Genomic DNA, 14,946 nt, shown 5'->3' on the forward strand with positions numbered 1-14,946 from the left:
ATTGTTTATGTTGGAAATAGTAAAAAAAAAAAAAAAAATCCTGCAAACCCCAAAATGAGTGGATTTTGTTGTTGTTGATGATGATGATGTTGTTTTGTTTTGTTTTGTTTTTGAGACAGGGTTTCTCTGCGTAGCCCTGGCTGTTTTGGTAGACCAGGCTGGCCATAAACTCACACAAACCTCTGTTTGTGCTGGGATTAAAGACCAAGGAATGGAAATATTTTGCATGTATGTGGGATGCATTATACATGTTTTCAAATATTTCCTAAGGTAAGCAATGAAAAGCATGGCATTGGTTTCCTAAATGGTAGTTTTTAAAATCAAATCCAAATGCTTGCTTTAATTTTTTTTAAGTGAATATTTAAATTTGTTCTTGGAATACATAGGACACGAACAATGTATATAGATTTACATACAATTCATACATTTTCATATACTTTATTTACAAGGTTAAATGAAAACAAAAAGGAAGGAGGTTCTGTCACAGGAAGCCCTGCCTTAATTTACCCATGAAAGCAAAGCCTTGTCATTCGGGTTTCATCCACCCCTGGGTTGAAGCGTGACCTGTCACTCAGGGTGGACCTGAAGCGCTACCCTATCAGACACAATAAACTGAAGGCTACCCAATCAGACACACGGTCGGAAGGGAGGAGGCGGGCCTTGCGCACGTTGTTGCTGACCCCGCCATCTTAGCATCTGTGGCCGCTTTCTTCTCCCAGCTCTGGGTTCTGGATTGCTCCGGGTGTCTGTCGCCGTGTGACTCGCTGGTACCTGGACTCCCAGGGCGAGGAGGGGCGCTCACCGGAGTCCCGAAATGGTGCGTTTACCCACGACAAAGTCCCTAGCTCCGAGCCCCGCGTCGGGGTCGCTTGTGTCCCTGCTGCCTGCACTGTGGCCAGGCTGAGCGGCTGCTGCAGCTCGGGGGTCTTGTCGCGTCCGGGAACCGGGGACCCGCAGTGACTCCCAATGACCAGGGCTGCTACGGATGCCTCCCAGGTGGGGACGCTGGGCTGCGGGACCTATGACTGCCCAAGCGCGGCCCGGAGTTTGCCGGCCGCCTCCAGATCTGGTAGGACTTTGACCAGCATGAGGGATTGCTGCCTTCTTGGTCTCTGGGCCCTCAAAGCCATCAGCCTCCCCAGGGTTTTTCTGCAGCCGGCGCCCCGCCCCGTCTCTTCATCTGGCATCTCCACGTTTGTCCCTGGCTGCCCAAGTCACAATCTTGTGATGTATCTATCTCAGAACCTCTATGGGAGCCTATGGGCAGGACCTTCCCCGCCCACTTCCTCTCCGCTCATTAGCCCATCTCAGCATCTCAACACGTTTTGTCCACGAGCCCGGGCCTTCAAGTCCTTGGGTGACCTGGAGTAGGCACTTCCTCTCCTCTCTGCTGTTTCCTTCACTCCCCCTCTGACTTCTGCCTCTGGCTCTCTGTATTTCTAGGGATGGAGTCTAGGAATTCATTCATGCAAGGTAGTGCTCTGCCTTAAGCCAGTTAGTTACTTGTCCTTTTTTTTCCTTTCACGTTTTTAGCATTATATATTAACGGTACACCGTGGTGACTTTCATTACATTTTATACCTGTGTGTAGTGTTGTATTTTCTTCACCCTAACCTCTGTTACCCTCCCGGTCCTTTTCCAACTCCCTCAGATTCTCTTCCCCCTGACTTCTACAGGAGCATCTCCCAATGCAACCATTAACTGCCTATACATCCTCAAGGAGAAATGGGGCCTTGTGAGCCTCTTCCTGTTTTTTACAATTTCATTTCACTTGCATATTTTTATTTATTTATGTGTTTATTTAAGTGGAGCTTTGTGAGCTGCTTCCTATTTTTAACAGTTTGTTTGCTTGTTTATTTATTTATTTTAGACATAGTTTTAACTGCAGCACAAGTTGGCTTTGAACTTAACCATTCTCCTCCCTAAGCTGGGAACACAGGCCAGCCTTTCGTACTTTTTGGCAGGAGCCCAGGTACTAGCTGTCCTTCCTTAACTTCTCCCCACCTGTGCACTTGGGGATCAGGGGCAACCCTAAATGCTTCTCTTCTGGTGGGGTCCTGGCACACAGGTGTAGCTTATGTAGCACAGTATGGTGCTGGGGGAATTAAAATGCAGAAGCAAAAAGGACTAGAGTCAGAGGAGGAGACATGAGAGACAGCACACAGCAAGACCTGCAGACATTAAAGGGAGGGGAACCAGCCAGGTGCTTAGGGACATGCCTGGCTCATGTGCTCTGGAATAAGAGAGGTGGGGTAGAGAGGCAGGCTCTGTAAGTCCCTTTTTGGAATTTGGCCATATAGCACTGGGCTTTCCAGATATTCCTTGGGTACTGGTCTGGTTCCTGGGTAATGAAGGAGGAATGTTAGGAGACTTTGGGTGCAGGAAATGAGGACTGCACCCTAAACCTGAGCACTGCACATATCTGCCTCAGTTCTCTTTATGTGTGCCCCCTTTGTGTCTGCAAATCTGTCCCTGCATCCTTTTACCTCCTTCTGTGCCTTGTTTGTGAGATTTATTTGTTCTTTGTATCTGATTTTTCATATAGTATCTCACAGTGTAGCCTAGTCTGGTCTCAAGGATATGCTGACCCTCCAGCCGTAGCCTTGTGATCCTTGGGGATTTTTTCCACACAAGCCCTCATATCTATCTGTGTGCCTTATACATCATCATCTCTCTGTCTCCGTGTCTTTGGTGAGTCTCAGCCTCTGAGAGAGCCCTGCTCTGGAAGGTAGTTTGTCTGACTTGACTGGGATTCCAGGAGCAGCCATGCATGCTTCACCTCTCCCTTCTTTCTTTACTCTAGATGTCTCAATCCATGTTCTAGTAAGGTGAGACAGGGAGACCTAGATCTAGGTTCAAATCTCACCTCTAAGCCAGGAGGTAGCCTGGTGGTGCAGGCCAAAATATATAGATGCAAATTTGAGGACTGTAAAGTGAGTTCATGGCGGGTTTGGGCAATTTAGTGAAACCTAACCTTAAAAAAAAAGATACAAACCAGTTCAGTGATTGTGTGTGTGACACATGTGTTATGTTCCATTCCCAACTCTTGGGTCAAATTTGTGACAATTTAGGCTGTACAAAGCTTCTAAATGAACTGATAATTTCTAGGACTAGACAGCAATCTGTCTTGTCATCCTTCTCTGTATTATTGCTGGATTTTAGACAGTTTTTTTTTTCTAGACCTAGCTCCCTAGCACATTTGCGTGTGCCAGATTGCTTTGTTCATAGATCTTGGGAGTTTAGCAAATATTCCCACAAGTAGATACAATCTAAAACTGAGGTATTCAGTGAGTGCAGACTATGGTCATAATTGTAAAATTATTAATACCAATCCAGGGTTTCTATCTTATCTTGATCATTCAGTTCTGGGATAAAAGACACACAACTTTTACTATTTACAATAAGCCTTAAACAGCACATGAGCTGGGCAGATATCTACCCTCTATGCTATTTGAATCTACTTTCTTACAGATAACCCTGAGTTATTACTTACTATGTTTCATTTAGGCTGCTCTTAACTCCAGTTGGCCGGTCCTCAGGGCAGTGTTTTCATGAAACCACCAAACACATGGTGACTTCTTTCTCTTCACAGTCTTCTGGCTATGTGCTCATAGTTCATCTCCCCTCCCGGCAGCTTCCTCTCTTCCTTCTCCTCCTTCTCCTCTTGGTCTCTCCTCCTCCATCCGGGTCACTCCAAGCCCACCCACCTCTAATCCCCCCAGCAATTGGCTGTAGACGATTTCATTTATTTAACCAATAGTTTCAATCAAGCAACAAGGTTTGGACAACCAAATCTTGTTAACAGGAGAAGTCACTTGTGGGTCTAGATAAATTCCTTACCGGAATTTACGAGTGGCCCTGGAGATGTTGTATGGTAAGCTCTGGAGGAACTCTCACCTCCCATTTAGGCTACCAGAGGATACTGTAGTGTTCCTTCCCACCCCTTTGTTGTTCTTGAGAGACAAGTAAAGCCTCAGCTATCGGTAATAGCAGCAGACTTGTTGGAGATTCCCTACCAGGAGAAGCGTGGCCTGTTCTCTTTCTTGATTCCAGGTGATGAGGCCAGAGGAAGTTAGCATATGAAACCCTGATTTTTCTCAGTTTTCTAGAGAGGTGTGTGTGGGTCCATGTATTCGTTATGTTCCCATCCTCTGGATGACCTCAGGAGCATAGAATCATTTTCCTCTTGTATAGCATCTGTTCCAAGTCTAGTTGTTGCTCATGTCTAAGCATTTCTGAAGCCTCAGTGTGATTGTTTTCTCAGTTAGCCAGTGTCTAGAGGGCAGGCAGTTCATTTATGCTCCTAAGACAAATGATACAGAGGTGCTTTCTACTTAGTTATCCTTCCTGCCTGAGCAGCTTTGTGTGAACTCTAAATTCATAAAATAGGAACACAAATCACATGTTTGTGTTTAATAATCTTATACATATTTTAAAATCATTTCTTACAATTTTACTAATTACAAAAGATGAAATGAACTTTGCATATAAGTGAAATGCGTGTGTTTGTTTATGTAACCCAACACTAGTCAAGTATATGCTATTTTCATACTTAAAGAAGGATAAAGTTGGCAAAGTATTTAAAATCTTTAATTTCTATGATCAAATCATTCTTTTAATGAAAGCAGAAAACAGTATGCACAGTAGAAACATTGACGAATAAAACAGCATGTCCGGCAGTCTTCCTGGAAATTGCATGGTATGGAGGTGTGCTCAGTGCCTAGTGCACATGCTGTGTGTTTACAGTAAAGGCTGCAATGCAATTACCGATGCAGCGTGGAGTTCTGTCCCCAACGTGTACTACCCCAAACCTTGGATTTATTACAGGCCTTTCTGAGTTAAAGTTTGGTCATGGCATATTTAGGAATCCTCTCTGTTGCAAAAATAATTTTGTGACCCTACATTCATGTATGTGATCCCTGTCATCTAGTTTTAAGAATAAGATCTATTCTACTATAGGAATTGGAATTGAGCCTGCACTCCTGTATTTTCTGCACCGCAGCCAGCGAGTGCCGCTCAGGCCTTTACAGATTTCCTCTTGCTCTTATAAGATTGAGTTTCTAGAATCTATTCTCTTTTAATGCAAACTTTGTAAATACATACTCAGCTACAGGTTTTGTGTCTATTGCAATTCCTTGGAAAGCTCTTTAATTGTAATTTCTTCAATCACTACATTAGCACAGAAGTAAGATGCTTGTACTGATTTTCAACTGTCCCATGATACAGAATACAAGTCAAGCCCTAGCTTCTATGTGACACTGGCAAGGCACAAAAATCCAGGGAAGTGAACTATTATTTCCAGGACTAAGACCTTGGGTTGACGAGCAGTGTGTTGTTGCAGGGGTTGGTGTCATTTGAAGACGTAGCCGTGGACTTCACTTGGCAGGAATGGCAGGAGCTGGATGCTGCTCAGAGGACCCTGTACAGGGACGTGATGCTGGAGAACTATAGCAGCCTGGTGTCCTTGGGTGAGTCTCATTTCCCGGCAGCTCTCAGCAATTTCTTTCCTCTTGGTTAAGAACTGTTGGAATTATCGCAAACTTTTAATATAATAATAAGTTGATCATATTTTAGCTGGCCTGTATTAATGCCATACATATATAAAGAACTGTGTGGCTTGGGAATACTCTAGATAAAGTATGATTATCTGATGAAGCCAGTCGGCAAGTCTGCCAGCTTAGACACAACCTGTTTGTTCTAGAAACATTTAAATTCTCTCTGTTAGCTACTTTGAAAGATTGATTTAATTGTTGTCAAATATATTTATTACCGTACTACAGAACATAAATTCTATGTCCCTTGCCTGTGTACTTAGATCAAACACTAACCACCCCTCTCTACCTCCCCCCATCTCTACTCTTGTAACTGCCGTTTTCTCTATTTCTTTGAGGTCACCTTGAACTTGCAAATATAATGAGGGCAGGTGGGATTTTGATTTTTGTGACAGACATAGTTCATTTACTTTGTCTTTGTTGTAAGATATCATCTGTTTACCCCACCCAAGAAAATATCCATTTCTTCCAGTCTGGTGAATCAGAGAGTGTATCTATTATAGTCAGATAAAGTTACCCTCAGACAGTGGTAACCCCGAAGACACCACATCTTACTCAGTTTTGCCCTCTACGACACATGTACTTGGGCATAACGGGTCTGAAGTCCTTTGAATCCATTTCAAATCCCCAGTATAACCCTGAATAGGTATGGTTTGGTTTGGGGCTGTTCATTCTCTTCCAGTGGCTACTGTGTCTCAGGTGGCAGGTCTCCTTCAGTCTCTTCGGAATGAGGTTTGAAGGTAGATATCAAGAGCTACGTGTTTGTGCTTTTTTAAGATGCTTTGTTACTTTCAGATTATATTTAAGACATTGTTTGGGACAGTGTTTTTCTGTTTATGTGTAGAAGTATGTATATTCTACTATGAGGATATTATTGAATGTGCAAACCACTTTGAAAGTGTGGGAATTTCTTTCTTCAGTATTACTTCCAATTTGTTAACATGGAATATGGTGAGCTATATTCCATGTCTGACCCTGGTATCTCCCGAACCCATGTATCATCAAGTCTCTTCAGGGTTCAGCACATCTTCTGCCACTGAGGACAGGCAGAGCAACCCTGTTGGGGAACAGATTTCACAGATAGGCAACAGCTTTAGGGACAGTCTTCCTGCTATTGTTGGGAGACCCTCATGGAGACTGAACTGCACATCTGCTACTTACATGCCAGGAGTCTTGGTCTAGCCTATATGCGCCCTTTGGTTGGTGGCTCAGTCTCTGAGAGCTCCCAATGGTTCAGGTTAGTTGACTCTGCTGGTCTTTCTGTAGAGTTCATATCCCCTTCAGGGAATTCAGTCCTTCCCCAACTCTTCCATAAGATTCCTCTACCTCTGTCCAATGTTTGGCTATGGGTATCTGCATCTGTTTCAGTCAGCTGCTCTGATGATTTCATACATGTATGCAGTGTGTTTTCAGTTTTACGTCTGTTACCCTCCTACAACCTCCTGATCTCCTGAGCACATTCTTCTTTACAGTCCCTGTCTACCTTCTCTCCTTTCATGGTGTGTTCTTTTTTCCCCACTGAATTTGATTCTTTGCATAAACATGGGATGTGGTGGGTTAATTCTTGAACTGTGGGCTTTTTTTTCTCTTGGTTTTCTGAGCCACCGTTTCACAGTTTCCCTGGTTGCCTTGAACTTGCTTTATAGTACAAAGTATTTTCAAACTTGTAACAGTCCTCCTGTCTCAGCATATTGCACCCTGGGATTTTTTCCATTTGGTAAAGGGGAGGGTGTGACCTCTTTTAAATTCTCAGTGTTTGGCCATTTCAGGCTGGTATTAGACTCCTTGGTTATGCAATAGAGCTGGGGATGTAGCTCAGTGATGACCTGCCAAGCATATTCAAGCCTGTAAATTCAACCCCTAGCACCACAAAATTAAATAAACAATAAATAAATAATAAAATTATTGACCCTTTTAAGATTCCTTTAATTTTTTTAGGTTTTTAATTTATTTATTAAAACTAGACTTTTAATATACTATATTCTGATTATGATTCCCCCTCTCCCAACTCCTCCCAGATCCTCCCCACCCAAATCGACACCCTTTCTTGCTCCCTCTTACTAGAAAACAAACAGGCATCTAAAAAAACAAAAAAGAAAAATATTTAGGTAGCCATTTTGAATGGAGATATAAAATTGAAACTTCTCAACTTTTTTTTTATTGTATATACTCTACTTTAGATTTTTTTGACTCTGTGGTTTTTCTCTAGTTGTTTTTTGTTGTTGTCCTTTTTTTTTTTTTTTTTTTTTTCTGAGTGCTTTAAGTTTTTCTCTGTGTAGCTTCCTTTATCCTTCATAGCACAGCTCAAATGGAGCAGTCATGTTCCATCAGCGACATGGACTTCTTGGGAACAGCTTATAACTCATTTTCTGTTTCCAGGGCACTGCATGACTAAACCTGAGTTGATCTTAAGGTTGGAGCATGGATTCCAGCCGTGGAGCATAGGAGACACTCCGGCCTGGCGTCTCCCAGGTCAGTGACTGTGACCTGGGGAAGGGAAGTCATCAAGGACGACTGCTCATAGGGTACTGGTCCTCTTGAACTTGAACCGTCCTCACCATTGATTTTATTCAGACTCCAAATGAGGATCCGTGTCAGTCTGTGTCCTTTGTTATTGCTGAAGTCTATTTTCCCAAGATGACTTTTCAAAAATATTGATGTTTGTATAGGTTCTCTCAGACATTTTTGTTGTTGCTTTGAGACCAGGTCTAATATAACCCAGATTGCCCTCAAGCTTGCTCTGTAGGCAAGAAGGGGCTCCAACTCTGCATTTCCTCTACGTCCCACTATCAGGATATGTCGCCATACCCAGTCTTATTTCTAGATTTGTTAGGTAGATACTTTGCTTAAATATTTTATCTGAATTGTTAATTGTCCTTTCTACCTTGTTTAACATTGAAGATTTCTTCAGTGCTTGGTCTTGATCTGAAAGTTTGATAGCAATAATTAACACGCAAATGCATCTATTCTTGAAGGGTTTACATTCAGTGAGAGAAAAGCGAAACGATCACATAATGTACTACAGTGAGATGAGAAACACCAAGAGTATTTACCCAGAGAAAGGCAAAAAAAAAAAAAAAAAAAAAAAAAAGATGGAGTTTTATTTTAAGAAAGGCATAAAGACACTGTTGAGGAAATACTCATTTATTTTAGTTTAGTGTTATGATTACTCTTTTTTAAAAACTTTGAACTAAGCTATGTGGTGGTGGTGGTGGGGGGGACAGACCTTTGATCCCAGCACTCAGGAAGCAGAGACAGAGGAGGCAGGCAGGACTCTGAGTTCAAGGCAAGCCTAGTCTACAGAGTGACTTCCAGGACATCTAGGGTTACACAGAGAAACCCTGTGCTGAAAGACAGACAGAGACAGGGTTGGGGAGAGGGAGAATGTATGGGTTTGAGGGAGGGGGTGGGAAGGAGTGAGGAAGAAAGGATTATTGAACTAAATGTATATGTGGATGTCAATTAAAGGTGTGACAATGAAGTTAGAATGGTAAAGACATTTGGAATTGGTGGCCTAAAAACAACTGAATTTTTGTTTTTAAATTAGGAAAGAAAGCTTTGGAAGTTTAAGGATGGGATTGCAGATAAGTTTTTTTCTATGCTAGTACATGAATGCCCAATGTCATAGTCACAACTAAGAGAATGTTTCCCAAGGAGACCAAGAAAGAAAGAACATTTGGCATCAAGAAAGGGGTGATAGGACAGTATGCCCTAGAACAGAAAAGCTATTGAGAAAAGTGTACACACATCACAACTTCCAACAGCAAATCCCAGTGGTAATGGGCTGAATGCTGCATAGTGACCATAATGTGCAAAGTGCTCTACTGCTGATTGGCTGGCATTCTTTGTCATGGGAGAAACCTGTGATACTGGCAAGTGTTAATACAGAGAAGTGACTTCTCTGACAGTGTCTTGTGTATTTTGGGTTAATAGATTGAAGAACAAACTAATTGCATTTATCCACATGTAGAATGTTATATCAGGGTCTATCCACTCTTGGGATATATACATAGCTAAGATCAGTCAAACACTCAGGAGGCTGGGGACATACTGGCAGTTTCTTTGTGGGCACAAGAAGTATGGTGGCAGGCTCCTCGAAAGGAACATGGAGTGTAAGGTATGGAGTCTCACATTTCTGGTAAGGAGTATGCCCATTCCTCACAGATATTGTCAGAGTGTAAGAAGAGTGGGCCCAGTGTCAGCCAGTTGTTTGGCCTCTACACCATTTTCCATCTTTGTTTACTGTACCTTAGGATTTGAGCCTAGGAATAAGAAGTCATTAGGCACTCACAGCCATCTTCCAGCCAGAATGTGCTCACTGTTTATTGGGTTCCAAAGGACCTGAGCAGCTCAGTCTCCTTACCTCCTTTCGGCTCTATAGTCTAATACACTAAAGACACCCCTTGTCTTCTTCATCATCTTCTTTCCTTTCCCCTTCCTCCTCTTCCTCTTCCCCCTTCTCCTCATCTTCCTCCCCCTCTTCCCCTTGTTCTCTCCCTCTCCTCTCCCTGTCCTCTTCCCCTTCCTCCTCCTCTCCTCCCCCTCCTCTTCTTCCTCTTCTTTTTTTATTTTTGCTTTGCTTTCCATCAGTGAGTTCAGAAATACTGATGTTTCTGAAGAAATAGTATTACCATACTGGCTGACACCCTCAAAAGCCTAGTTTTTACTGTCACAAAATATTCTGCATGCTTAAATTTTTCCTATAATTACTGATAGTGTTGTATTTATTTTTTTTTTAAATATTATTTCTATGTCTGGTTGGTTCTGTTGCCCTTCTTTTAGTGTTTTGATTTCTCCCTGAGTGGTGTCCGGAGTTGGAGCTTCAGGTGAACAGTGCTAAGAGTTCGCTTTTTTGTAAGATGAAGGGTGCTTGCCATCCCCATTCTTCCAGAGTGACAGCTGAGGGCAAAAAATCCCAATATACATGGCAGCAACCAGGCACATGGTTATAGGTGTTGGAGAAACTGGACATTGCCAGCAGTCAATTCTGAGGATTTTGGAAATAGTGGAGTTTTAGGCATAAAATGCAAAAGTGAGGTTTTAGGAATGATCCATACATTAAAATAGTATTCAAATAAATAGGTTCAGCAAACAGGGATAATGACTGAAAATACAAACTTAAATAACTATAGAAGGAAGCTTAGTAAGTAAAGCATTCATTGGAAAGCAGCCTTCACTGGAGTAGAAAAACACCTGAGGAATGAAGATTAGGTGGAGAAGTTACTGTAGTGAGAACTATACAGGAAATGGAAGACTAGTCATGACTGCAACATTTAAGCTCCCTTGTCTATGGTAAAGAGATGCAACCTATCACTGAGATATAAGTAGACTAAAGACACAGAAAATGTACTCCATGAACTGTAGCTTTAAATTGCATAAATACATGGAAAGAACAAAAAACCCAAACCAGAAAACACATATCCAGGGACACAACCATTCAGAAGCACTTCATGGCTGTAGTTAAAATGCAAAGTACAGAGTAGAGAAAGATACCTTACAACCTAAGAGGCAAGAGCTTAGTTACTATGATGGCAAGTCCCTTTAGCCTTGTAATCTTTTAACTGAAACCCTGGCACCAGAAAACATGGGCTCCTGTATTTCCAAGCACCGAAATAAAATAATTGCCAACTAAGTTACCTCTCTTCAGCAGTGTTACCCTGTAAACTGTAAGATTAGTGGAGAATTACAGGTCTTTCTTCATGAGTATAAAACATCGCACTGTGAATATTAAGGGATACCATGGATACTTCAAGAAATGTTGCACAGAAACAAAAAGGTAAATGTAATCAGGGTTTGAGTGATGGTTCAAGGGTTAAGTGTGCTGACTGCTCTTTCAGAGGACTCGAGTTCAATTCCTAGCAACTGATGCCTTCTTCTAGCTTCTGCAGATACTACGGCACATGGTACATACATAGAAAAAGCACTCAAACACATAAAATGAAAATTAATGAAATCTCAGAAAAAAATCAAAACAATGGATGTAATCAAGAGCCTTGAAAAGAATTATACTCCACTAATAAAACATCAGAATGAAGAAAGTGTTAGACATTAACTCAGTAAACTAGCAGACCTCTAAGATGGAGAAGAAAAAAATTAGTAATATTCTTTAACAAGACTAAATGTAACTGAAATTTCCAGCTCATAGCTGAACACTGACAACCAGGATTTAAAGAAAAACACTTCAAGCTGCTACTTAAATGTGAGTTTATAATACAGGTGAAGACAGACTGAGAAAAAGAAAAACTGTTTTGGAGCAAACAGAATGTGAAAGAATTCAACAGTAGCCATATTTACATTAGTCAAACCATATTGCATGCCAAAGTAAACCAGAAGGTTTTTGCACATGAAATATTGGACTAGTATATTATGATGACCACTAACAAAAGAGAATCTATCCAAATTAATAAAAAAAAAGAAATGGACTATTTCATCAGACATCTTTGAGATAGAAAAGATATCTTAGGAATATTTTTTAGAATGTGTGTTTTAGTAATTACAGAATAGGAAATTGAACAGACATTTATTTGTACATAAATATGACCTTCCAGAATTCTACAAAGTACCTCTGTTATATTAATAAGAAGCGATGCCATTGAGGCAACAATAGGGTGCCACAGCTAATCAAAGCCCTTTGTAAAATATCTTTGACTAGTTCTACCAGACAGGTATAAAAGTACATGTCTACACCCATCAAGCTGATTCATAAAATGGAATAGGAATATGGTAATTTTGGAAACTTGCTATATTAGATATCAGCCAGTATTAGATAGCAAGACTAGGTAGGAATTGGAGAAGAAAATGTATATGTAAAAATCTTCAGTAAAATAACAGACAACAGAATTCTTTAAAACATTAAAAATGTGCCCTGTGATAAGTGTCATTTCATACCAGCGATACCAGGTAGTATAATTTATGGAAAACATTATATGTAGTGTGCATGTAATTAGAATTTGGAACACACTCATATGTTCATTTCAGTTTAATATCTGATAGAATTTGGCATCTCTTCAAAGTTAAAAAATATGGATAACTTTTTCAAGGGGCCAAAGAAAGGAACATGACAACATGATATTACAGTCTGGACAACTATCCTGAATGTAGAAAAGGAGAAAACATTTTGCCTAAATTAATAACAATATATATTATATTCTCTCTCATTTACTTTTTTTTTGAGAGCTTCATATTTGCACAAATTAGTTGGAAGTTTCCCTTCCTTCCCTTTATCCAACTTCTTTCCTACCCCACCATCACTTCTCCCTCCCACATTCATGTGCTCTACTTTTTAAACCCACTGAATCCACTTTGTGCTACCAGTATGTGTGAGGGCATAGGGTCATTCATGGACTTTGGGTACCCTCTTGGGGACCACATCCCTGTAGAAACCTCAACTTTCCATCACCTAGTAGCTATCAGTTATCAGTTGCTTCTTAGTTATCAATGGGACTTTGTCAGTCCCTTCTTCATCTATGTTGGGATTTTGATTAGCTTTATTCTGCAAAGGCTTTATACATGTAGTCCTAGCTATTGTGAGTTCATGTGTGCAGTGGCGTTGTCTTGACCTGAAAATCCTGTTGAAGAAAGTCAGATCTACCCATTCTGTTCCTACACTCTTTCCTCTCCTTCTTCCATGGTGACCCCTGACCTTTGGGAGGAAGGTGTGTACTACAGATATCTCACTTAGGATTGGGCACTCTGACAAGTGAAGAGTGACAGCTGCACTAATATATGCATATAAAGATAAGTACTTAGGGGGGTATTTAATATTATAGCTATATAGCTTCTGCCTGACAGCCTGTGACCTACCCCTCCACAGGTTCTTGACCCAGTTACAAAGCAAGAGTTCTATCTCATGGAGTGTGCCTTAACTCCAATTAGAGTGGATGGTTACTCCTGTAAATTCCATGCCACTATTGTGAAACTAGGTATGTATATTAGGCCAGTTATTATTGTAGCGCTCAGGGTTCACAGCTGGCTAAGAACGATGATAACTTTTTTCTTCTAGTATCGTGATAGCACTTCCCAGTACTACAAAAGCTAGCCAGTAGGCATGAAGCTTCAAGATCAGTATCAGCTTAATATTTCATGTTCAATAACTGAAGTTTAAAGTGTCTTCATAAATGGGGTCTTATCATCAAGTTCTAGAGAGCAACTAAGAACAGTAGCAATATTTTTTATTGTTGGTGCAGGGGAAGTCTTTGGAATCACACTATCAACACCTTGAAAATTGATAACCTCAAAGCACTGAATATTTTGTTCAATAGTATATGGTATCTGGGGCATTTCATTTTTCCCAATATAAGGTGTCTCCATTCTGTCTGTCTGTCTGTCTGTTTATCTGTCTATCTATTAATCAGTCATCTGTCTATCTGATCCATCTATCCATCCATCCATCCATCCATCCATCCATCCATCCTACCTTTCTTTTAGAACCTTCCAAAGTAGGTTTCCATGAGGCTGTTAAAGCAAGGTCTTTTAGTGTTAGTATCCTGCCCTCTACCCTGTCCTCTCACCCCCACCCTCCCTGAACCTTACCTGCACCATTATTCCCCTTTACGCATTTATAACATTTGTTTTATATTCTCCATTCCTTATCTCCCCCTTGGGCACTTTTTGTTTTCCTGACTTCTATAGGTTTTCCTATTTAAGCACATATATCTAAAGATTCAGAGCTAGGATCCACATATGAGAGAGAACTTGGGTCATCTTTCAGGACCTGGGTTGTCTTTCAAAGAATAATCTATTTCCAGCTCCATTTATTTACCTGCAAAGGTCACATTTATAATCTAATAAATTTTTATTTTATGTGTATATAAATAACTATATCATATCATATTTTAATTATCTATTCATTAGATAATGGACATCTCTGCTCTTACTTCAATCTCCAAGCTTTGAACAGTCATGCATGTGTGTATTAACCATTTCCACTGCAATAAGAAGCTTTTTTGATCAGTTTGAGAACAGTGTAAACTGTAGATAGAAACATACATGTTTAGAAGACAGTTCAATAACGTGACCATTTGAAAGGCAAAATAGGTTCTTCCTTAAGGATTCTGGCTTCTCAAGCTATGATTTTGGATAAAATTATGTCCATAATTTTGTACAATTAATATATAGTAAAAGATACCTAAATGTGTACTTGATATTCTCTATGTACAGGCACATACCGGTCTGGACCCGCAACCTAATCCTTTCTTAGCATTTATTTTTAATAAAATGGCTTTTTTGCAAAAATGTATTTTTGTCCAAGAAGCAAAGAGATTTGTAGAGAGAAGATGGATTACAGGGTCTCTGAAGAAGCTGCCTTCTAGTGTGAGAGAAGGGTGATCGTAAGCAATGACCAGTGGAAGACAGAACCTGCTGCCTTCTAGTGTGAGAGAAAGGTGATCGTAAG

At 40.7% G+C, this 14,946-nt stretch overlaps 1 protein-coding gene across 2 annotated transcripts in view; it reads left to right on the plus strand.

Moving 5' to 3' along the window:
- The first annotated feature begins 694 nt into the window (after positions 1-694).
- LOC115062398 (zinc finger protein OZF-like) overlaps positions 695-14,946 on the plus strand; it is an 18,657-nt gene continuing 4,405 nt past the window's right edge. The window contains exons 1-3 of one of the 2 annotated variants that reach the window (XM_029533748.1): positions 695-817; positions 5,342-5,468; positions 7,932-8,024. In XM_029533748.1, coding sequence (XP_029389608.1) covers positions 815-817; positions 5,342-5,468; positions 7,932-8,024 — 223 coding nt within the window. In that variant the 5' untranslated portion in view covers positions 695-814. The other variant, XM_029533749.1, reaches the window with a different exon arrangement.

Source organism: Mus pahari, chromosome 23 (assembly GCF_900095145.1).
Source record: "Mus pahari chromosome 23, PAHARI_EIJ_v1.1, whole genome shotgun sequence".
Taxonomy (NCBI): domain Eukaryota; kingdom Metazoa; phylum Chordata; class Mammalia; order Rodentia; family Muridae; genus Mus; species Mus pahari.